The sequence below is a fragment of the Emydura macquarii genome, unplaced genomic scaffold (assembly GCF_026122565.2).
Source record: "Emydura macquarii macquarii isolate MOO-44397 ecotype Brisbane River unplaced genomic scaffold, CSIRO-AGI_Emac_v2 contig_2768, whole genome shotgun sequence".
NCBI classification, from domain to species: Eukaryota; Metazoa; Chordata; order Testudines; family Chelidae; genus Emydura; species Emydura macquarii.
The window spans coordinates 1470229-1493827 of NW_027132905.1; the positions used below are offsets into that span (position 1 = coordinate 1470229).

The 23599-nt window shown below is 43.5% G+C and overlaps 1 protein-coding gene across 3 annotated transcripts in view; it reads right to left on the reverse strand.

Annotated features, from left to right (window-relative positions):
• The window catches only part of SGCD (sarcoglycan delta), a 425473-nt gene that overhangs the window by 156539 nt on the left and 245335 nt on the right, over positions 1-23599 (reverse strand). For all 3 annotated transcript variants that reach the window (XM_067566452.1, XM_067566450.1, XM_067566451.1), the window contains exon 3: positions 10130-10315. In XM_067566452.1, the coding sequence (XP_067422553.1) occupies positions 10130-10315 (186 nt within the window). The remainder of the gene's footprint in view (positions 1-10129; positions 10316-23599) is intronic.

Sequence of the window (23599 nt, forward strand, 5' to 3'; positions counted from 1 at the left end):
TGGTGTAAATTTATAAAGGAAATGAAACCCTTTACAGAGCTGGGGAAACAAATACATTTGCAACAGGAGGTCTTCTCTGAATGGGCTACTGTGTACATGGAATAACTATTTGGGCAATTAAAGAAGATTAAATATGCTCATTCATATTTCATAAACACACCACTGCCCTGGCTTTTGACTAATTAAACTTTATATTAACTGGTTAAACCTATACTCAAGAATCTTTTATCAAAATCCCCTGGTCACTTCTTATACAAGAGGATAAAAGAGTTTTCAGGGCTACTTCTGACAGAGTAAACAGGTTTTTTGGGGAACTGCAAAGACTTCAATTAAAAGTAATTACTGGAGATGTAGAGGCTTACTTTGAGGTTAAGCTGCCCTTCATTTTCTCAGGAGCAGCCTTTAATTAAATGCAAATAATCACAAATTTCATACAGCAGGTTGCTGTAATTTCACAAGTAGTTACCATCTCATTTAAAAAGGAAAAGAAGGGGACGGCACTGTTGGGTGAGTGAGAAGATGGCGGGAATCCAAAAGGAAAGGCTGAAATCACTGTTAGGGTGAGCGTACTTGAATCTATTCCTCCTTCATAAATCTGTCTGTGCTCACCTCATTTTGCTGTTAACCTAACCGCTTGTCCCTTCTTGCCACTGCAATGGAGTGTGGTCTCACAGCTCTGAAAAAAGAAACTCGAGCGGGGGTAGGAACTCGCCTGTCTTTAGAAGAGGACAGATCAGATTATTTTTAATTAATATTTTGATGCCAGAGTTTCAAGCCAGGTACATAACTAAACAGAGATGATCTTTTACTGTGCTATGAGAGTCAAAGTCTACTTAAGATATTAATAGCAGCTCTTCTCTGGCCTCTCACTCCTTTTATTTAGCCAACTGAAATCGAACAACAGCCAGTCTGTAGCAGCAAGGCACAAATTGGTGTTTTGAGACAGATGGCCTGGTTCTCCACTGCCTAGCTCCTTGCATCTCGTGTAGCAATTTATATCTATAGAATGGCAGTGTCTTTCACCCCTCGGCCAGGAGTATACGACTATACTGCAAGCAAGGAATAGGGGGCAAATGTCTAAGACCTCAATCTTCTCTCTTTTATACAAGTGTCATTAAATGGAGTTAGTCTCCTTTTACATCATTCTGAGATCAGAATCTGGTTCCACCTCTCATTCTCTCTCTCATCTGTCTTTGTGATCTCCAAAGCACAGTCAATGTTAAGTGGACTTCCTTTTATTCCGTATCACTCACTTAACACTGAGTTCACCGTACCCAGACTGAATGGGGCAGCAGAACTGGATGGAACTGTCCTAGCTCATCAGTCCCCTTCATCTACTACAGGCCACAGAACAGTTACCAGAGACCAGCTACTTTTGGTCACTGCTGACCTGGCTGGAAATGAACTGGCTTCAATTGCATTATTAAGGATATGATTTGGCCACGGATTCTGCGACTTTCCAGGACCTCCGTGACGTTAGGGGCAGGGCTGGAGCAGCTGTCAGCCCTGGAGCTGCTGCAGAACAGCAGATCCGGCCAGCCCCAAATCCAGCACTGCTGGAGCAGCTGATCAGCCGGCCAGCCTGTGAATTTTTGTTTATTGCCCGCGACCGGTCTCTGATTTTTACTAAAAATACCTGAGAAAATCTTAACCTTCTGCATTACAAATCTCCTGCTCCTCACTTCCCTTCCCACTCTATATTTGTCTAGTTCTTGGACAGACTAAACAAAGCAGTAATGTATTTTTAATGTGGTGATGTATTTCCTTGCTATGTAGATGTGCAGGAACCTCAACAGTTGGGCCTGGCCACCAGATCTGCCAGAAGACGTTAACTCTGTCCGCACGCATTGAACTGTAAATTGAAAGCCCCAGGTGTTGCAGGCTTATGATACAGAGCAGTCTCCCTTATGAAAATCTATTGAGTGGGGGGATGGTATATCTGCCCCTGTAATCTCCTTTAGAGCACAGAAAAAAGTTCTTCATGTTAAATTAACAGATCTCCTTTGTATCAACTTCCATACCCTTTACATCACAGCACTGACGTAACCTACTATATTCATAAACTGACCATTTTCATTCATTAGGCGGATCACAGGGTAGCTCCCATCACACAATATTCTTTTATGTACACCACCCTCCTCTGGAGTGATTGCAGAGGTGTTTGGACTATGTGGGAATTCTGGTGAATGAGAAATTTTTCTTTGAGTTTGAAGCTTTTACATGTATTTTGGGGAGTTAATTTTGGGATTCATAAAATTCAACTCTTTGAACAGAACTCTCCGAAGTCTGTGGGCCTGATTCTCCCTGGCCTTACACTTTGCCTTGTTATTTACACCAGCTCTACCAAGATTATAATTCAGTGAATGGAAGGAGCAAAGTCCTTGTGTGTTGTGCTGGTAATGTATCAACACACAGTTGGCTAGAGGGGTCCCTAACCTTGTTCTCAGAGGCCTGGTCTACATACAAAGCTGCACCACTTTAACTAGAAGGAATCATTTTAAACCAATTTAGTTATGTCAGAGGAAGTCTGCGCGTGGACAATCCTTAATGGCTTTAGGAGTGTCTGAAATCAGTTTAGTTTAAGCCTGTGACGGATTTAAACAGAACTGATTCAAGAAGCTCTTACACTGATTTCTGACTATCCACTCGTGGAGTTGTACCTATGTAATTAAATCGGTGTACTAACCAGCTAGTCAAGTCCAGAGCCGCTCTAGACAGAATGAGAAAGAGGCACTGACAGACGGCACAGAGAAGTATGGACTGAAGAGAACTTGGCTTTTGATGTAGTCATTAGTGAGGGTAAAATAAAGAAATCCTCTTAAATTAACAAACACAAACTACAATCATTCAAACTCCTGCCCCCATCTAAACGTAAAGATAAAACCTAATTCAGTCTAGTAGCAAGGCACAAGGAACTATTCAAGTCAATGCGGTACTCTTCAGAGGATGGCAATCCAGCCAAACCAAGACTATAAAAAGAGAATACACTATGGCAGGTGAACTGTAAGAAGGAAATAAGGAGTCCTGACAGAAGATTTGAAGAGCAAATAGCCAAAGGCATGAAAACAAACAAAAAGCAATTCTCTAAGTATATTGTAAGCAAGAAGGATGGGAGAGAATCAATAGGTTCACCGGACTGTGAGGAATAAAGGGAGCAATTGAGGAGGATAAGGACACTGCTGACAAACAAAATGATTTCTTTGCCATGACCTTCGCTAAAGAGGAAATTCGGCAGATACGAACCCCAGAAGACAGGCTTTTTCAGGTAATGAAGATGAAGCAATGTCAGAGCCTAAGGTGCCAAAAGAGGAAGTGCTGGAAGAAGCAGATGAATTAAAGAGCAGCGGTTCACCAGGACAGATGGTATACAGCCAAGGGGATAGCAGAAACTTAGTAATGAAAAGGTTGCGCTTCTAACAAAAATGTGCAATCTCTCATTAAAATCACCGACTATACCAGGTACCAAAGGACTAGAGGCTAACAAGTACTGTATTTGCCTTTAAAATGACAACAGGGATGATCTTTTCCATACAGGGTAAAAAAAGGAGGTTGGATCTCTGATAACAGGAAGAAAAATCATTTCTCATTCTACCAGGGAGTAAATGAAAACCTGGTGTGCAGAGTTCCAAAGAAAAATCCATGGGGTGAAAACCTGACAAAACACTCATTGACTTCAGCGGATAGAGAATCATGCATTGCAGGGCCTTCATATCTAGAGAAGCAGTTCTGGAGAACTTGGAGAGAGCTGATCTTGGAACAAGGTGAAGCGTCCAAAGTGCCTGAGTCAAGTAGAAAATCTCAAAAAAAAATGTATTACTCGACTTATAAGAAGAACAAAATGAATTAAGAGAGGGGGGAAAAAGTACAATTTTTGTAAGAGAGGGAGAAATTTGGCTCCTGCAGCAATAAAGCTGATGCAACTTTAAATCTAATTCCAAACCTAACCACTTTTAGCTGATTGATTACAGTAGCTATAAAATACAGAGGGAGAACTTTAAGCTGCAGGGCTGAGTATTTTTGCTTCTAATGCTGGCAGAGCAAAATAGCTACCTCTAAGGAGACCCTAGAGAAACCAGTGACATGGGAGCCCAGACTGTATGATCACATTTTATCCTGAAGAAATTTTTAATGAAAAAAATAATTAAAACAAAACCTATTACTTGAAACCATTAGAAAGAGAAGCCTGCCTATTAGCTGAGATGAGTTTTTCTAACTCTAATCCATCCTCACTGCTGCGTTATTACTCTACTGTTTTTGTGTAATTAAAATGTGGCAGGTAGTTTACACACAAGCGGGAGTAATTGTATTAAAATAACTCTTCTTAACTAATTTTACAAAGCTCATTTTTTCTTATGGTCTTTTAATAAAGAAATCAAGACAGCACTCCTACTTCGCCTTTATAACGCATACAGCAGCATTAGCCTCTTTAAGGTGCTAACAATTCACTTGCAATGTTGAAATATACATTTTCAGCTTTAAATGAGAGAAACAGAAAAGAAAACAACAACAAAAACCCAGGTGCATTGGTTTGTTCCTCTGCAATTTTTAATTTTAAGAGATACCAGAAGCTGGTATTAAATCCTTGAGTGGCACAGGAAGGAGAATGGGGAATTTCTGTGAGCTGTGATTAGTGTATGACCCAAACTCGGACTACGGGGGGTTAGGAAGAGTCTTTGCATATGGGCAGATTATCTCATAATTCCTACTGCAGGGCTCTAGTCGCTTTTGGAGACAGGATATGGGACTAGATGGAGCACTGGTCTGATGCAGTCCACAATTCCTATGCTGCAGTTGCCAGAAGGTGAACACAGACTGAGATGTGACAGGTATGGTCTTGCAGAAATGAGTCTTGAAATGGTCTTGCAGAAAGCATGGAGACTTCCAGAAATCTCCATGCAGCACTCGCGTGCCCTCTCGGCCCTTTGCATGCGGCCCTGTCACACCCTCCTGCACAAGGAGGAAATGGAGGCAGGGTGTGGATGGACAGTTAATGTGACCAGGGAACTGAATCTCCCTACATTTTGGGTTCTCCTCCTCCTTTTATATAAGAGGCACCAGCTTTACCCTGTGGCGCTGATTTGAAGGACCAGCGGAAGTTGGAAGTTACAACATAGTTTCCTGTAAATGATTTCATGGGGTCTGCGCTTTGCAGGAATTGTGATCTTGCAAGAAGACTTAGGAACAAATATTATGACGTATTATTTCTATCGTGGTAGTGCCGAGAGGCCTCAAGCAGGAATCAGGACCACTAGACACAGTGTACAAATATAACAAGACAGCCCCTACCCACAGAGCTTACAATCTGCAAATAGGACGAAGTAACCGACTGCGGATATGACAAATAGGCAGGAGGATAGAGGGAGATTAAGCAAGCAGTGAGACAATCCTGATTAGCTTTATGAACAGAAGTGCAGTTTGGCATTTGTCATTTACACAGCTTATTGGCCCTTACTCTCTTATCACCTCTATTTAGCTGCCTTGCTGTTTTCCAAGAGCCCGCACAAATGGCCCCCAATGGGGAATGCTTTAAAGTGTTACATTACTTGCAATAAAAGGCATCCGATTCTAGCCTTGTGGAAGGTGGCCAATGGTTTGTCATTCCTCATTGTAGGGCCTCATGTTTACTGAAATTAGGAACCTGTTTTCCTGCATGCTTAAATAAGTACATCTTATATTTGGAAATGTATACGACAGCGCACTATTTAAATTCATTGCAGTAACTGTCAAACTATAGGTCCTTAGCATCTAAACACAAATACTACTTTATTAGACACTACACAAGGCGGAACTCAAATAGGAAGACAATTGGGAACTCGAGCTACCGTCCTGCAATTGGATCTACATGTATGGGCCTTTGCTGAGCCCACTGACATATGTGGCTGTGCACCGGCATAGGAATCCGTGCACACTGCACACCATGGGCCTGATTATCCTCTGTTTTGTGTCTGGTGTGGCCATTCGTTCCTGTGCAAACGGGGTGTCAAAACCTACGCACAGGCGTGAATGACTTCCCCAGATGCAATGGAGGATAGGCCCCGTGTGAATATGGTATTGCTGCTTAAACCAGTCTGCAAAAAGAGAAGCGCAGATACTTTAGTTTCTCTTTCAAACCTTCAAAGATTTCACTTTGCAAAAGACTAAATGACACGAGTTGGGCACTGCTCGTTAAACAGCACTGGTGCTCAGATCTGCAGCAGCTAAGACTTTGATTTTATAAAGGGCTGCGTTGGAAAAGGCATGAATGGTGGAAAAGGAATCAGGTGAGATGAAGGGGGGGACAAAAGGTATCTCACTTGACTTGGGGCAAATGAAGTAGATTGTCATCTCCATAAGAGGCTGTAGGAACAGCTCTGCTTTGGGAAGAGATTTTTTTCCACACTGCCCTTTCCTCCTCTTTTCCCCACTCCCCATTATCAGCATTCGCTACACCCCTGAGCTTCTCCCAGTAGCAGGTTTGCTGTGCTTAACTAAAAGGCAATGAGCACCTACTGGATATAATGAGCACTCAGCGTATTGCAAGGACCGCCCAGTGGAGCGAAACTCATTCGATCTCCATGGGGAGAGCTGGGGAAGGGGAAGTGGATGCTGGAGCAACTGCACTTTTAAAGCAGCTGGAACTATCAACCTTCTCCCACTTCTGGAAGGGCTGGCAGCCTGCCAAGGGCTCGTCCCTCCTTTCCGCAGGTAGCAGAGGCAGCTCGGACCTGTCAGTCGCCGTGGCTAAAGTCCGTTTTTGCCTCCCTAAAATGGGCCATCACCTCCTGGTACCAGAGCAGGGGGAAGGTAAGGCTTTTGTATATCTGCCGGCACTAGGTGGAGAATTTTACTCCCTTTCCCCCAAATTTCCTGACTGCAGGGGTTTTCTGAAAAGGAGAACTTCCTCTGCAGGGGCAGCTCGGGCATAGCGCCACCCTCCGACACACACTGCTTCTAACGCTCCCAACGGCAGCGATGCAAAGCCCTGGGAGGTGCCGTGGAGGAAAGAACCTGGTCCTGCCCTGTCTGTTTGTTCCTTGTTTTTTCTCAAGGGCCAGCCTTGCTCAGATTGATATCCTCATTCACTGCCTACCAGCCAAAGGCCAAAAAACCTCCTACCCACTCAGTTCTTGCTTCTTCCTTAGCTGCAGAGGACAAATCTCTCCCTTCAATGGGAATTTTGTCCTTACAACACACAGTCCTTCTGGGGATTCCAGGCAGGCCACTACCGTTCTGCATTGAGCAGAGACAAACGGAACAGATACACCAGAGGAGAAAGATCCAGGCTGGACTTCAAGCCTCTCTCTTCCCTAAAAGACACTTCTGGACTTGTAGCGACCCTTCATCGAACTTGGAGGGAGAATCATGGGTTGCAGGAGGGAAATGTTTGGAAAAGGCACCAAATGACCTACGCATATGACAAGGCGGGAGGGGAGCTAAAGTGCAGTTTGAGCAGTTCTATACGTAGTTGATTTAATAACGAGCCAGTTTAATTTAGTAAGAATGGAATCCTCTTGTGTCATTAGCCAGCATTCAGCACATGAAACTTGACTCCCTGGTCCCCCCCATTCATAGATCCGGAGAAAAGAGGGGTGGGAGGTCTCTAAAAATGCGTGTATCTTTGGACCAGACCCACCTTGGACAGTTGGGTAACAGAACTGATTCTACACGGACACCGAATAGCACTGAACTCTTTCCTCGGGGACTGATTCATTCACTGTGGGTCACACACACCGATCAAGGGCTGCAATTCTTGGAAGCAAAGATAAAAATTGAAAGCACTGTGCCCACTGAAACACAGAGCTCCCCTGGGTTTTGTGGCTTGGTGTCTTACCCTATCTATTCCCGTGACACAGTTTGGAGAATGGTGTGCGTGTGCATTTCGCTTCACAGCATGATTCAAAATGATCTCCTTGTACCTGGGCATCAGTTTTACAAACCCCTACAAAATAGTTCCCCAGCCAGGCTTCAGGATTTATAGCCTGTGTTCTTATCACCACACACTGTTCACTGCCTATTACATTTACAAGTTATGAAAATGAATTCATTAAATACCAATTGGAATCTTTTTTCTACCCCAGGACGGGTACAAAACCAGTGTCACAGAGTGGCTGGTCCTTTAAGGGGAGTTGGGCTTAGCGCTATATGTGACCAATCAGCTGATGTTGTAAAACCAGGGATCAGATGATAATTCAAGATCTCCTGGTCTTCATACAAGTTGCAGAGCTGCAGACAGGCTCCTGCCAGAGTCCCTGGGTCAAGAGGAAGAACCCAGCTTACATATGACTTAAGCAGATATCCTGCAGAGTACAATCAAGACTCGCCCGGACTCAAAGGCAGATGGCCTGCTGTGGAATATAATTCTGCAGGGCATTGATAGGCCCCTGCTGAAGACTCTGGTCAGTGAAAACAGATACAATTGATGTGCTGAATGTATGTTATTTTGTAGAAATAAAGCTGAGTCTGTGAAGAAAACAGACTGAAATCCCCTGGCTGGACAGTGTTCTTTGGTGCCCAGGCTGGTGAGCCAGACCACTGGTTTACAACCAGGTATTAATAGATGGGATAAGAGCAGTTTTTTTAACACTGCAGCAATATTCATGTTCCAGCAGCTATTTTCTAAAATGTATTACTATAAGAAGCCACAAGTGTTACTTAATGATGGCACTGATCCCATCGAAGTGAATAACTGGTTTGGTAAATCTTTAATCGCTCTTAATTTTGGCTCACCCCTTAGTTAACTACTGGTAATAGCTAATTTCTTCCAGATTATTGCTTTACAATTTTTTGCTCCCAAAGTACACATACAGTACATATGCATTGCCATTTACTGTACGTCTTGACAGTACAACTGTTAGAGAATATGAGCGCTACAAATGAGAATGGCATAATAGTTTATCTGCTGGATACAATAAATTTACTCAACCTCTCATTGACTGTCAGTAAGATAACATAGCTTAGGCCTGATCAGAGCTTGGATAGAACGAAGTGAAGAAAGGGAGGGGAAGGGAAAAAAAAAAAAAGAAAAAAAGATGAGACGTGCTACTCACATCAGGACCAAGAGATCAAAGAAACTGACCAAGTGGAATCTGATTTTACAGTTCTCTCATGAGACAGCCCTGTGGTTACATTTTCAAAGTTGGCTCCTCCTTAAGACTCTGATGCTTCTAAGCTATTTCCACCTGACCAGCTTGACAAAGTTCCCCCCTCCTCAAGAAGAAGTCATCCTATCATTACTTTGCTCAGCTGACTTATCAGCTGGAGAACGGTGAGCGGCTTTATAAAATAATTTTCTGACAAGTGGCTTTAGTGTGTCATGGTGCAATGGTTCAGTCTATACGGACTTTTAATCTATTTCCATGTGCACTATGAGCGAAACTCACTCTAGTGCAGACGGCCAGCTGAAGGTCTATGCACCATTTAAGTTCCCACAAAAAAGTGTAAATAGAACTGGCTCCAAAAGGTTAAATTCATGCCTGTGACATCTATCTCCTATTAAGGAGTTGAAAGGAGTTTATCCACTGAACTTTGGTGGGAGCTGGATTGGGCCCTGTATCTGCGTCCCAGTCAGCAGTTAACTCCTGTTTAAAGTATTAACAGGAGAAACGGGTGGAAACCCATCCACACTGAAGAACAAACCATATTCTTCCAGTTTTCATCTAAGTAACACACGCAATGTGGCCAGCTCTTATGATTTTATCAAAAGTTACGTAATTTTTGGTGTTTCTCAAAAAGCCTCAGTTACTGGAGATGTAATTATGTGAGAATCTCATCTTTCATTTAAAAAAAAAAAAAAAAAAGAATTTCTAGCCCTCATGGGGAATGGCTGGAAAATGTGAAGCAAAAAGGCCCCAAATCAGAGAAAGTTAAAAAATAAAAATAAAAATCCCAGACCTATGTTTTTAAATCAATTTCATTATTTTGGGGCACCTAACTCATGATTTTTGAATGCTTGGGAAAACCGCCTACAGCCTTGAGAATCCTGCTCCAGGAGATGACATAGATTGTTGGAGATCTTCATGCTTGTCCCATAATGTGCATCCTTGGGAATCCAAACACCATGCTACTGAAGCTGTATCCTAAATGATTACTGAAAAAAATTCCATTACCCTCCCTCAGTACTCTCCCCCCCATTTTGGGAACCCCTACTTACAATTGTGAAGTTCATAACCTTGAGAATCCAGATGGTCATGGCAAGGTTCACCAGGATTAAAATCATTAGGAGAAGCACAAAGAAATAGAGGCATCTCTTCCTCCATCCGTAAATCCCCACTTTGTATACCTGCGGGCCTTCCATGCTCTGCATGGCGCTCCTGTGCGCGTACTGTTCCTGAGGCATCTGAAACAAGCACATAAAAAGAAGCAGGTACGTTACGCTGCAGGACGAATCAGATGGCGAGAAATGTCTTGTGAGAATGACATGTCCTGGGACATGACTCTGTGCTTCTTAGAGCATTGTTAAGATCAGAAATTACCAGCCGGACAGTGCCTCTCCTTGTGGCTTGTTTCGGCGTTGTTCTTCTTACGACTCATTTTATATATCAATAAATCATAATGCAGTTTTTATAGATGCACACGCACTGTGGAAGGGCTTCCCAGAGAGACCACTCTCCAGCGACTCTCTTAGCAGATCTGGTTTTTGCAAGGCAGGCACTCCGGGCCCTCTAAAAAACCTGACAGTAGAATTTTTGCATGAGCTTGGTAAAAGAAGTTGAGTTCAGCAGTTTGGTTTGAAGATGCAATATTACTTCTCAGAAGCTTTCATTAAAAAAAAACAAAAACCTCAAATAGAATTATTCTTTGTGGCCAAGAAAAAGGGGAAGGGGGAGGCATTTGGCTTCTTTATTTCTCCCTTCCCACCCACATCCTCTGCCCCAGGGAAACTTAAAATGTGAAGTTCTCCAGCTGCACATCCTGAATCAAATTACCACTGAAAGATTTACACCGAAGAGAGGTTTCTGTTATTGCTGGCTCTGCCACTTACACTTGCTTTGCTGAACAGGGATGCACTGCGCGTTTATGGCAGTGCAATGGGGAAGTCACGCCAGGGTCTTGCAGGTAAAAGAGAGGAGAGAGGACAGGAAGTAGGTATGCTTACTAAGGAATCTCAGAAGACCAGCTCTGTCTCGTTCCTGCAAAACGCACAGGTTTTTTTATTCCCCCCAACAAGAGCTTGTCTGTACAACCTTTTGCTTCTTACTCATGCAAACTTTCCCATGGACTTCTATAGGACTGCTAGCATGAGTAATGGGCTCCCTTTTGTAAGGGGCGCACAATTTTGGTCCTAGGGTTAGATTGTAGCATATAGGCCACAGTCCTGATTAAAAACGAGAGTTCTGTGGCACTTTAAAGACGAACAAATCTTTAAAACAGATCACCTCCCCCACTGTTCTCTATGCACTTGTATATCTATGTTTCCTATTTACTGTAGCATTCTACCTCTGCATCTGATGAAGTGAGCTGAGTCTCACGAAAGCTTATGCCTACAAAAATTAAATTGGTTAGTCTTTAAAGTGCCACAGAACTCTCGTTGTTTTTGCTGTATACAGACTAACACGGCTACCCCTCTGGAACAGTCCTGATTAAGGAGCCGTGCAGAGCTGCATCGCTTCAGGAGGAACATCAAAGGGTTTATGTTTGACTGAGGCATGATCTCTCGAGGCTCTCCCGGGCACACAGGGCATGGGCATGTTGCATTAGCCATGTCCCCCTCCCACGTGCTGCCTTCCTGTGTGCCTTTGCGCCTTCTCCCTGGCATCTTGCTCCCAAGGGAAGAAGGAGCAACCTCTGCACCTCCAAGTCACAGGGATTGCAGTGATTGCTAGCACAGCCATTCACATGTAAGAGAGAGCGTGTGAGTATGTGTGTGCGCATGCATGCACATTATTTGTGCACCTCCTTTTCCCCTGTGCACCCAATGTTACAGCTCTCACAATCTGGCCCCTAACGTCCTAATCATGGATTGAGCGCTACCAACCGAACTAAATTACTGCTGTCCAAAAGCTTCCTGACTTCTTTTGCAACAATTTCACAGGATTTCCCCCAGGGAACTGCCTCTCGTGTTCTCAGGCCTGCAGGCACAAACTGAAGGTAACTAAAAATTCCTAACACCAAGTAGTTTGCTGAATGTTTGCAATTAGCCTTCTAGAGACAGATTAAGAGGTTGCTGGAAGCCCACTTGAGCTACAGATTCAAGGCCACTGCCTCCTTGCCTGCTATATCTTCCATCCAGCTTTGTTTAACACGCATTACAAAAGTTGCAACGAAGGATGAAGTGATGTAAGTCCCCCTCTGTACAAGTTGGTGAGAACAAAAACCTAGTGGAAATGAGAAATCATTTGGTAGCAGCGTCTTTACTACCATTAATCTACGGTATTTACTTGCTTTTAGGAGGAGCTTTGCTCAGGGCTTTTGTATTCCCAGGGCCAGATTGTGCCATTAAGGCATCCGCCTGAGGGAAGTACTAGTGCATCATGAGTCACTGTGGGGCAAATTACTCCTTGGCGTAACTCCACTTGCTTCAAGGCTGAAGTTGGCGTTGCGTCTTTGGCAACAGAACAACTCCTTGCTCTAACACTGGAGCGATGTGGCCATTTTGTGCTGTCTACCACGGCACAGGACCCAGGTGATGCAGATTCCAGGAGGGAGTCTGAAAGGGTCTAGTTTAGGAATCACTGCCACTCTATAATACACTCTCTGGCCTCCGTGCAACTCACTTTTTCCAACTTTTGATACAGTGTGTGTGCTGGAATGGGAAACGGCTGTTAAATAGGAACTTTTCATTCACAGAGTGAGGGGTCAGCAGGCTTTGCCTCCTCTTTCACTGCACCTCACTCCTGGGATCTGACTCATTATACTCCTCCGTTTTGTGGCCCCTCTAACTCATGCCAATGACAAGTTCAGCCCTTGCCTCTGGGAAAGTGTGGAAGGTGGCTAAGCGTCTTCACTGCCAACTCAAGCATTCAAAATTCAGAAGTCTGGGCCCTGAAATATGTGAGAATGGCTTAAAAAGCACAAGGTTTTGACAATAGTAAGTGTTGGCAGGGGAGTTATTTGCCTTCTCGTTTCCGAGCCGTTGGAGGGCACTCGGGTCACATTTTCAAACTTTTCTCCACAAACTTGAGGGCGAGACATTTGCTTTAAAAAGAACCAGCCAACCAAAAATAAAACAGACCAAAGAGAGCCGAGAGTCTCAAGTAATAACGTGACTCCAGGAGGCGGAGGCTTTACATAAAACACCAACTATCACAAGACTCAACCAGGTAACCAGTATAATCTCCTCTGCCAATCTCTCGGCCCTGCTCAGCGGTGAGACTAAGTTTACTATCCTTCAGAGAAGACGAACTATATTTCCTTGCAAAACTAAGCCTAGAATCAAGTGAGGCTTAGAAATGTCAATCCAAAAGGTGGAATCTATGTCTCTAGCAGGTAGATAAACCCAGAGACAATGGGCCTGTGATAATATACTTAGATGTAGCATGAGGATGATTATTAAGTAGTAATAAATTACAGAGTTCTCACCAATTATAACAACATAATATGTACTAAGATATTAGAGAACTGGGGGGTTTATTGTATAATATTTTAACAGGGTATCCCAGAGAGCACACACTAAATACAATCTCTCCCCTTGACAGAGACTGAATGATAATGGACTCTCTAACCTATTGAACCATGCTGCAGTCTCAGCCAATCAGTGAACCAAATACGAGTACCATATGACTTGAACATGTGACTTCAACCCAGCTCAAAACTCTTATGTGCATCACAAAAAAGTTGTTTCTTTTTCTTCTTTTTTTTTTTTTTTTAATGCTGTGATCGAAAGAATGGGGAAAATGTCATGCCCAGCTTAGATAAACACCAAAAGATTTCTATGGGAACGGCACATAACGACAGAAACAGCCTGATCCCAGACAAAAGGCTGATTTGGGGTATGTCTGTGGTTCACGTCAAACATTTTGCGCCGCTCAGTTCTAAACAGTGACGTATCGTGTACAGTCCTGCAGCATGCACGGGGACTACATTTATAACAAGAACAGAAAACAGGACTCAGAGATGGAATGTGCTGCATTGACAACCAACGAAAATGTTCAGATTGCCGATTCTCTAGGGGAGGAGTAGTAACGATGGACTTACACAGTGCTGAGGGGTGTCAAACAAATGAGTAGAATGGAAAGCTTTGCATCTGCTATCAATATTCTACTCGATGTGGGAGAGAAAAACATGCTAGTTATAGTTTACATCTCGGCAATTTCTCCCAACTTAAACATTCAGCAGCAAGCTAAGCACCACAGGAGACAGTATTAGCTGGAAAGAGTGTTTTGTTTTGCAAGGATTCTTCCTTTTTAAATACATAACATTGATTTGTAAAGGAAAATTCGGAGAAGTTATTTGTTGAGTTCTTAGTTTTTTTTGTTTCCAGCAAAAATATCTGACTGTACGTTAGTGAGTGAAAATTAATATTCCAACAGAAGTGGTAAAAACAAAGACGTACCATACTCACAATAAGTCAGATTTAAAGTGCCCCGCCTTTCCATGTGTTGAGCTTAAAGAGACTTGTGTGGCGCATTAGACAATCATTGCTCACGTTTATGACCCTGCTCAAAAAACAGAGCTGCAGTGGTTGCCCTTACAACTCTCCAGTTTTGCCTTGGACAGCGTTATCTCCAATATTAGCAACATAATCTAGAGACTCCGTATACCAGGCACCTCAACCGGGCCTGATCCAAAGCCTTTCCGCTGACTTCAACGGGCTGAAGACCAGACTGAGAAGGAGACAGTTTTATTTACTTCTCAGGCTATGTCTACACGGTGAGCGAGGGGCGTGATCCCTCAGTTCACATGCGCGTGCTCCCGGCAGCTCTTGGTGTGGGTATTTATACTCATTTTGGCTCCCTGAGAGCTAGTGCAAGTACGCATACCAGAGCAGGGGAATCACATCCACAGTGTAGACACAGCTTTAAAGGTCACTGGAAGAATGATACCACTGAGCTCTTCGCTCCACACAGACTCTCTTTTACCTGCAGCCAGGCCTTGGTATCTGCAAATGCCCTTAGAACAGTTGCTCTGGTCTGAGAGGATTGCTGCAGGCAGACGTGGCTGAAAGGTATCACAAATAAAAAAACAAACAGGAACCATTTTCCATAAATCACACCATGTCTCATTAGTTACAGTAAATCCCTATCTCACACGCGCCCTCTTGCTTCTATCAAGCCCGGCTTGCGTGGAAATAACAGATTGTTGATTGCCTGTTTCGTTCAGCCGGAGATATTCTTGCTCAGGCTGCAGTATCTGCTTTATCAATTTATTGAACAGGAGTTGTTTTATATTTACACAGAAGGATTAAAAAAAAAAATCTAATAAGCACATGTTTCCCTTGGAAACACCAAGTGTCATCAGATTTCCTGCCGATTTACAGGCAGGCAATGCTGTGTGTGGACTACATCAGGGATAAGAACAGAGTGGGTCCCAAGAGAAGGAATCAATGCAATTCCTGTGCCAGAGGGGCTTTCATTTATCAGTGCCTAAGTGATTAATGTTTTGCAACAAAATGATTTAACAGTGAAAGGAAATACTTTGGGGGCAGGGGAGCCCGGCCTCCGTCGTGAGACCTGCGTCTTTTGTTACTGCAGTCTCACCAGCATTCCTGGAAACGACCCGTTCCAATCCTGACCCGCTCGTCAGACTGGTGCTGCAAAGAGCTGCTTGCTGAAGTGAAGAACCGTGGCAGACGCGGCTTCTCCCCTCTCCCAATGCAATCAGGTCTCGGCTGAAGCTTTAATCTACTATCCTGACATCATTATGCAACATGGGCCAAACCCTACTGCTTGGAGTTTAAGCCCAAAATGGGCATAAGTTAAACACTGCCAAAGCAATGTTATTTTGTGCCCATATTTGGGATGGATCCGGGAGAGACTGTACAACCTCCACGCAGCTGTCTGTAATGAGTGCTTACATTATCCACACGGGCAGATGAGCTAGAGGAGTACGTGCTGAAAGGTGCTGACCTTGCATGCATAATGTCGCTGTTTTCACTTGTCCCCAAAGGCTTTATTTGGAGGGAGGAAGCATTAAAGCCAAATTCTATCCTAAGCTGACCTTGCTTAGACCCCGAAGCCCTGCCCTAGAAGTGCATTTCCATGACTCATTTGCAGGAGGGGCTCCTGATCTGGGAACTCCATGGGGTTGGGAGAGGCACCATTGGTCTCTGCATGTAACTCTGCCATTGCTGCGGTGTAACATGGTAATGTGACCTGGAGATAACTGATGCAGGGACATCTGCCTGAGTCTGCAGACAGCGCCCGCAAAGAAAGGAACAGCAGCCGTTCGGGCCAAGGAGGAAGCTGTAGTAAACCTGACCCCGCTGTTTTGAGGGTTGGTGTCTTGGTTGCCTCTCTGGCTCTGTGAGATTGGCTCTCTCATGGTGTGATGCATCCCAGGGCTCCGCCCCGAAGCTGCCCAAAATTTGGCCAGTAGCTAATTCATTCGAAGAACAAATCTACTATCTACGTCATACCATTGTGTCTACCCACGGGTCCCAGACTGTTCAGCCTCGTTACACCCCAGCCTACAAAGCATCCTTCACTGGCGACCCAGAGGAGTGAGGCTCCGTCCCCATCCCATACTGGGCTTGATCGACTGTGGTTATCGACCTCATTTTGTCACTGACAGTGTCGTGGGTTACCAAAGGGAGAGGCCCATTTAGCTATCGTATGTTAGATCCTGTTGGCCAACTGGAAAAGCAGGTCCTAGGTCTGTTTTCCTGAACTGCGGATGAGTCAGTGAGCCCCATGTTTGCCCTGTCCCTTTTTGGCAATGCAGCCCTGTATTACCCTCTCTTTTTAACCCCCTTTTCTCCCCACCCACCCACACACACCACGGCTCAAAAGCATCTTCAGGCATCGGCTTTGTGAGTATTTGAGGCCAGCAAGCTGAAGGAGACAAGAAACTGTCTGGAGCGATAAAAGAGTGTGCCCTTCTGACATGTTCATCAGCCCTGGCAAACTTGCTCCTACTCGAACTTCCAGATACAAACACTACAGATAAGGTGATGCTACCAAGGCTAAGGAAAGTGTTCAGCTTTAATGCTGCAACTGAGAGGATGAGGGAGTAAATCACAAATCTGGCAGTCTCCTAAACAGGGAAATTATTAGTCATTAATCTGTTTCAGTTATTCTTGGAAAGAAGCTTAATCCCAAGAAAATTTGCAGCTAGAACAGAAACACAAGTTAAATTTAAGTCTTCAGTTCTAATCGTCTCGACTGGGTTTTGTATTTTCTAATGTGCTTATCTTACATTTGGCTGGTATGCTACCAAATATAGAAGCAAATGTTGAAGAGAGAAAAAATTGCTGAAAAATCATAAAGTGATGATTGCCACAGGCTTACTTCCCCTTTTATCAATCTAGAGGTATTATCTGGCAAATCCATAACAGGAACATTTAGCAATAGCCGAGCCCTGCCCCCCAAGCTCATCAAAAATGCTAGTTTGCATATGCATTTATTACCACTGCGGACAATGTGCTGTACATAATATCTACTGACTGAATTTGGACCACAGTACTTTTGTCTTGTCTCTTTGTTACACAGACACATGCTGTTGCCCTTAAAATGCTCTGTGCCTGCACTCAGATTTCCTTAGAAAAACAAACAGTTGGGAATCATTTGATCAGTGTCGCCTGCAAATATCTGCACACTCAGCAGCAAGAGTTGATTTGCCTGCAGGTTTAGCATGGAAGAAAAGTTAGAAAGAAACCGACACCCAGCCCAAAACTAGCAGGATTCTTTAGCAAACATACCACAACGACAGATTCCCAAATTCTTCCTCTGAACAATTTGCTCAAAGCAAACAGCCTCTCCTGCACCAGAACAAAAGAACAGCAAATCAAACCAGTCATACAGAGAAAGAATAATACCCTTCTTACCTCTCTTTCAGTGGCCAGATGCAAAATACACAATCATGGAGTGTGCAGGGGCATGCAAGAAGAGGCAGTGTTGCTTTCAGAACAGCACGAGGCCTAGTCTGTGTTCAGAAGCTGCCCCTGTCAGATTTTCCAACAGCAGAATTGCAGCCAAGTCCCTGCCCATGCCCGAAGAATTTCCTGAACAGCATTCCCGTTCTTTTCCTAACTGCTTTGAAACTACACTCTGTCTGTACTTCAATAAGGCTTTGTCAGGCCAAGTTACAGCTACTGGTCTGGCTCCAGATATCAATTGAAAACACATGTGTTTTGCAGTCAAGAACCTCTTCCCCGCCGACACACCCTGCACGGAGCCGGTGGGGTCTGCATGTCTTGTGTTTGCAACTGTAATGTTTGTTGCATTCTGGCAACAAATTTGAAGGTTACAGTCATTTTCTTCACCAACTTTTCTTGAGGGAGTGGTGGGTATGGCTGCTAATATCTCTACTGTTTCTTAACATTTTGCCAGTATCAAGGTCTCGGGCTGACTTGAGTTAGCAGTCAGCTTAGCCAGCCTTAAGAAAAGCAAAGAAAGATAAGGAATTCAAATTTCAGTTCACCACCACCTTCCCCTTACCTTTGCCTCTGCTTCTAGTGAGATTTCAATTGCAAGAAAAGAAGGGTATTTTTATCCTCTCTAGACTCAGCTCAGCACATCAGAGCAGTATCCTAATCTTGACATACACTCCTATAGCTGCTTATACCAAAAATAACACAATTATTTTTCAAGCACTTTCATTCCACTCTGCTCTTGAGCTGGGCTAACCCCTGCAAAATCTCTAAAGCACTTTGCATTTCTTCTTCCAGGAAATTAACATCGTTGTGGTCCTGACTGAGGCAAAAAGACATAAGGTAGTACCTTTAATCAGAATGGGTCCCAGTTCTTAATGTCTGTAATAATTTCCAGATGACACCATTAGCCAACCTAATGAACAGGGGGTTCTGTTGCGTTAGATGCCCTGCAACTGACACGTGCCTGTGAAGGAAGCTGGAGTACATGTGGAAACATACATGGCTGTCCCCCTCTTCCACCACAGTTAAGGCCCACCAAAGATGAAAAATAGCAGCAGAGTTGTCAAGGTAACAATACAAAAAAGACACAGTTTAAAGAGAGAGAGCAATATTTTTTTCCCTTCACGTTCTCTTTCAAAATCACGTACATCAGTTTATTCTGTTCTGTGAGTTACTGAGGCGTGTAGTCCAGTTAGAGTGTTTACATGAGACTTCAACAGTCAAGAGTCAAAAGTATAAAAACCTTGTAACTGAGACGTTTATATATGGTCTGATCCAATGCCCACTGCAGTCAATGGAAAGCCCATTGACTTTAATGGACTTTGGATCAGGTCCACAGTGAAGACTTGTTTCTCATTCAGGAAGAAGGAGATCTGCCATTCACACTGTGAGCAGGATCTTGCAAAACCTCACTGGGAGTTACCTGCGCGATCACATCCATCCAAGACAGCTGATGTTACAATAACCGGGCTGTTCCCAGTGTCTTTAGTGGAAGCGGGACTGGACCCATAATGTCACTTTCTGCAGGATAGCAGCTTTGGGCTCCAAAATCCCAATTCAGTAACGTCTCCAAACATATCAGTATAAACCAGACATTGTCTTTTCGAATGCATTGTTCAGCCTACATACATAGGTCAGATTCTGCAACCTCAGCCTGGTCAATCAGCACCTTACTCCCTCTGATTTCAATGGCACCTCTGAGCACGGGTAAGAACCGCAGATTTTGGCCCAAAGTGAAAAAGTGAAAAAAAGACTCGATCTGAATGATCTTGCCAAACACCCAGCTGAGCAAAAGGGAGACAACTGTCCTTACTGTGACCAATGGCGATAGCATTTCGTTCTTATTTGCACAGTTTGTAAGGATTTCACTCCTGATAGAATGTGAACCAGTCTCTTGGAACCAAACTCAGGAGCACTATCACCCCAGCTGAAGGGGAGTCTCCTATAACTGCATATACTCTCTCAGAGCCTCCAGCCAATAGCAAACAAAACCACCATGGCTGGAAAACCCCAGGTGCCTCTTAGCGTTAAACTAAAACAGAATAAAATGAACTGTAGATTCAGATAATGGAGATCTTTTGTTGTATCAGAATATCAGACACTTGAAAAAGTGATTGCAAGACTAAACCACTCCTTTGCCTTCTATCCTATCTCACCTGGGCCTCCATCAAACAACATACGTAAATATGGTGACTAATTTTCAGTGGAACTTCTTGAGTGCTTAAAGTTAAGCAAGCCCTTGAGTGTTTTGCTGGATCATGGTCTCAGTGAGTAGCAAGGCTCTAACTCTACCATTTTGTCCATTTGCTGTATGTTGATTCAGTACTTAGCATGTTACTCATGGTGCTTTACTTCCAATAATGAAGATGGCTCCATCACCTACTAAAAATGAAAATAATTCCTCCTCCCCTCATATTTCCGTATGTCACAGCTCAGGGCAACTATACCGAACCAGTCAGGGGAAATATCAGCAAGGGCACTCGCTTCCAGCTCCCTAGGCGTTACTGCTTTTGGGTGGAAATACGCTTTGCACTTCTTCCTGATGAGCATATTTCCAGGCTGCACAGTTCCCTGACCATACAGTGATTTTCCCAGGAAAAGACAGGCTTCCTAAGCAGGCTTCTCTTCCCTTCTCTTCAGAGACTAACAACAGAATGATTGCCAGTGATTATAAGTTACCACATACCATTTCATATGCCAGCACATTTATTCTTAGGGATAAGCATGACGGAGAAAACGTATTAAAAACAATAAAAGAACCGACATGCATGCTACTAAGCTAACTGGAAGTTCCCCCCAAACCATCTTCAACATGGGCTCTGGCAGACAAGTCCCTTTTGTGGTCACAAGTTCATAACAGCCACAGTTTAGAACTAGCACACACATGAAAAGTTTAGTCCAGTATACAGTTCAGAGGTCTCTGATCTGGAGTTTCCAAGAGTAGGTAATTATCAGGGGTCTCTTCCCAGGGCATACATTCAAAAGTCCTTCCTAGGAAATCGACTTCCCACATATTCTTCCAAACAGTGCTTGGAAGTTCCTCACATTTACATTAATCAAATCCATAGGGAAGTTACATACAACTCTGCAACAACACATAAGCAATTGCATGTTTAATACAATGGACACTAAAGGTATTAAACTAAATTCAATAAGGTTTAACTTAATTCCATAAAGTTTATCTGCATTTTCTAAGGTTAGTCTGGGACATTGCATGACATGGTCAGTATGCCACACCATAATTGCTAATTATGGCATGTTTTCTGAGCTAATGGCACGATGGTAAGTGTAGTTACGGAGGGTTGACAACACTGACATTTTCAAGGGTTATTTTTTGCAATGGTATAATCAGCAGGCCAAGTGTATAAATATTTACATTAATGCTGGGAGGCACCATACAAACCTCACTGGTACTTAAGGGTGTCTGAATGCGAATTGCGTTGCTGTCTAACTATTTTTGTCATCAAGAAACAACACATAAAAAGAGTCTTGGAGCTAAGCCATTTCGCCTGAGCTGTTTTCATCCCTTCTCATTTGTACACATTATTTTTAGATGTTTTCAAGCATCCGTACTGCGGCGTAAAGGCACTTAGGTTTATAATTATTGAGCTATCCGTTGTGTTGCCTCCAATGCTCCCTAAACTATACGAACTGCGCAAGCATAAATTTGAGATTACACGGACAAAGTGATCAGCGTACCCAGCGTTCTCTCTCTGTGCTGACAGGGCTTTGAGGACTCAACGAACACTGGAGCTCTTTGCAATATCAGAAATAAATAAATATAAAAACTCCAGTGTCCTTGAAACCGGAGATCAAACTGTGTTAGGATTTCCATTTTGTATGGCAAAACTTCTCCACCAGGCAATTCACGGAAGCTCAGGCTGCTGCACTAAAGTTATCAAAGTAAAGTTCACAACATTGTGTGCTACTGACGGGGGGGAAAGATCGTGCCACCCTTATTTCATGTTGGGGAGCACCTTGCTCCACAAGCGGCACCTGTGGCTTCAATGGGACTATTTGCATATTACAATGTTACTCCGTGTAAAGCCAAAATCAGGTACAAAATTGTCTGGAGCCAGAACTCAACAGGAACTCATAAACTCAAAGGAGAAAGGAAGTAGGAAACTTTAAGGAAAAGTTTCTTGCATTTAAGCTCACAGTGTTATCCGGTAGTAGCTGAAACCATGTTCTTCAGTACTTGTCACAGATATATAAATACACCTAAATTAATGCAGCTTAATACCTAGTTGCAAATCACCACCACTGAGACATTCCAAAAGCCTTCATATGAGAACCACAACAAAACAGACACAAAGAAAACACCCGCTTGTGAGCTACAGTGTGCGTACACCTGGGGTGGACAAAGAAATCAGTGCAGCATTTTGAAATTCTGAATGAGATAATTCAGCAATCTCTCATTTTTTTTCCATCCTCTGAATATTCATAAGTATTAACCCATTAACTATTTCAAAATGTGAGAATGGGGAAAAATGTAATTTCTCACACATTTTATCTCAGGTTTAATCTGTTCATAATCAGCTGCAGGCTTGAACTTTAGTTACAGACGGGGTGACAATAATTCGTCCTTGATATACGAATTCATGTAGGATAGACGTTTCGGGTTGAGGGGAGCCCTGTCTTTTTATATTCAGAGGTAATGTAGATAATTGAGCTGTCTGATAAGTTAACTCTTTCAGTTAGGGACAGTAAACGAAATAAAGGAAGCTATATTGGCACTGTGAAAGGACTTCTTCCAGCAATAAACTGTCATTCAGTGCATGGGGGTGGGATGCAATCAGAAAAATAAATAAATAACCAGGGTCCGTATCCTTGTTTAACCAATGACAGTTATTATAATAGTAGGAATGACTTAGTATTATTTATTATTTATATTACTGTAGCACCTAAGAGGCCTAGTCATACGCTGGGATTCCACTGTGCTAGGGGCTGTACAAACACAGGAAAAAAAAGAGATGGCAGTCCCTGCCACAAAGAGCTTCCAATCTAAATACAAGACAAGAGACAACACACAGACCAACAGGGGAATGCAATGAGACAATATTGGTCAGCACAATGGACAGGGGTCTGTAAAATATCCAAGGATTATTTCATATGAGATAGCGATAACCTCATCGGAGAAAAACCTCTGTGCGTGATGGGGCTAGAAGGAGGAAGAAGGGAGGGAAGGATGCCTGATTTTATAATGAGCACAGTGACTCCTTTGAGATCCAAGGGATCCCACGCTATAATTGAGGGAGGTCACAGGTCACCAGGGAACCAAAAATGGGGATTTGACTCTGCCTGGCGGGGCGGCCAAAAGGGTCAGAGGAAAGAAAAGGAGAAAGCACTCTCGAGAAATACAAGGTATTGTTTATTCCCTGTAACTAAACCCCAGGTGAAGATACACAGGGGCTTGATCTGGGAGATACGGAGCTCTCTGGCTCTGTCGTAGCCAGCAAAGCATTTAAGTATGTGCTTCACTTTAAGCACATGGGTAGTCCCATTGAAACTGGATATGCACCTGACATACGATCCTAGTACAGCCGACGTTCATTAGCAGCAACATACCGGTGCCCTTGCGCTCCTTTCCTCCTAAGCGGCTATTGGTGTTACGGGGTGCGTTGACAATTCACCGTAGGGACAGCGTTCCCA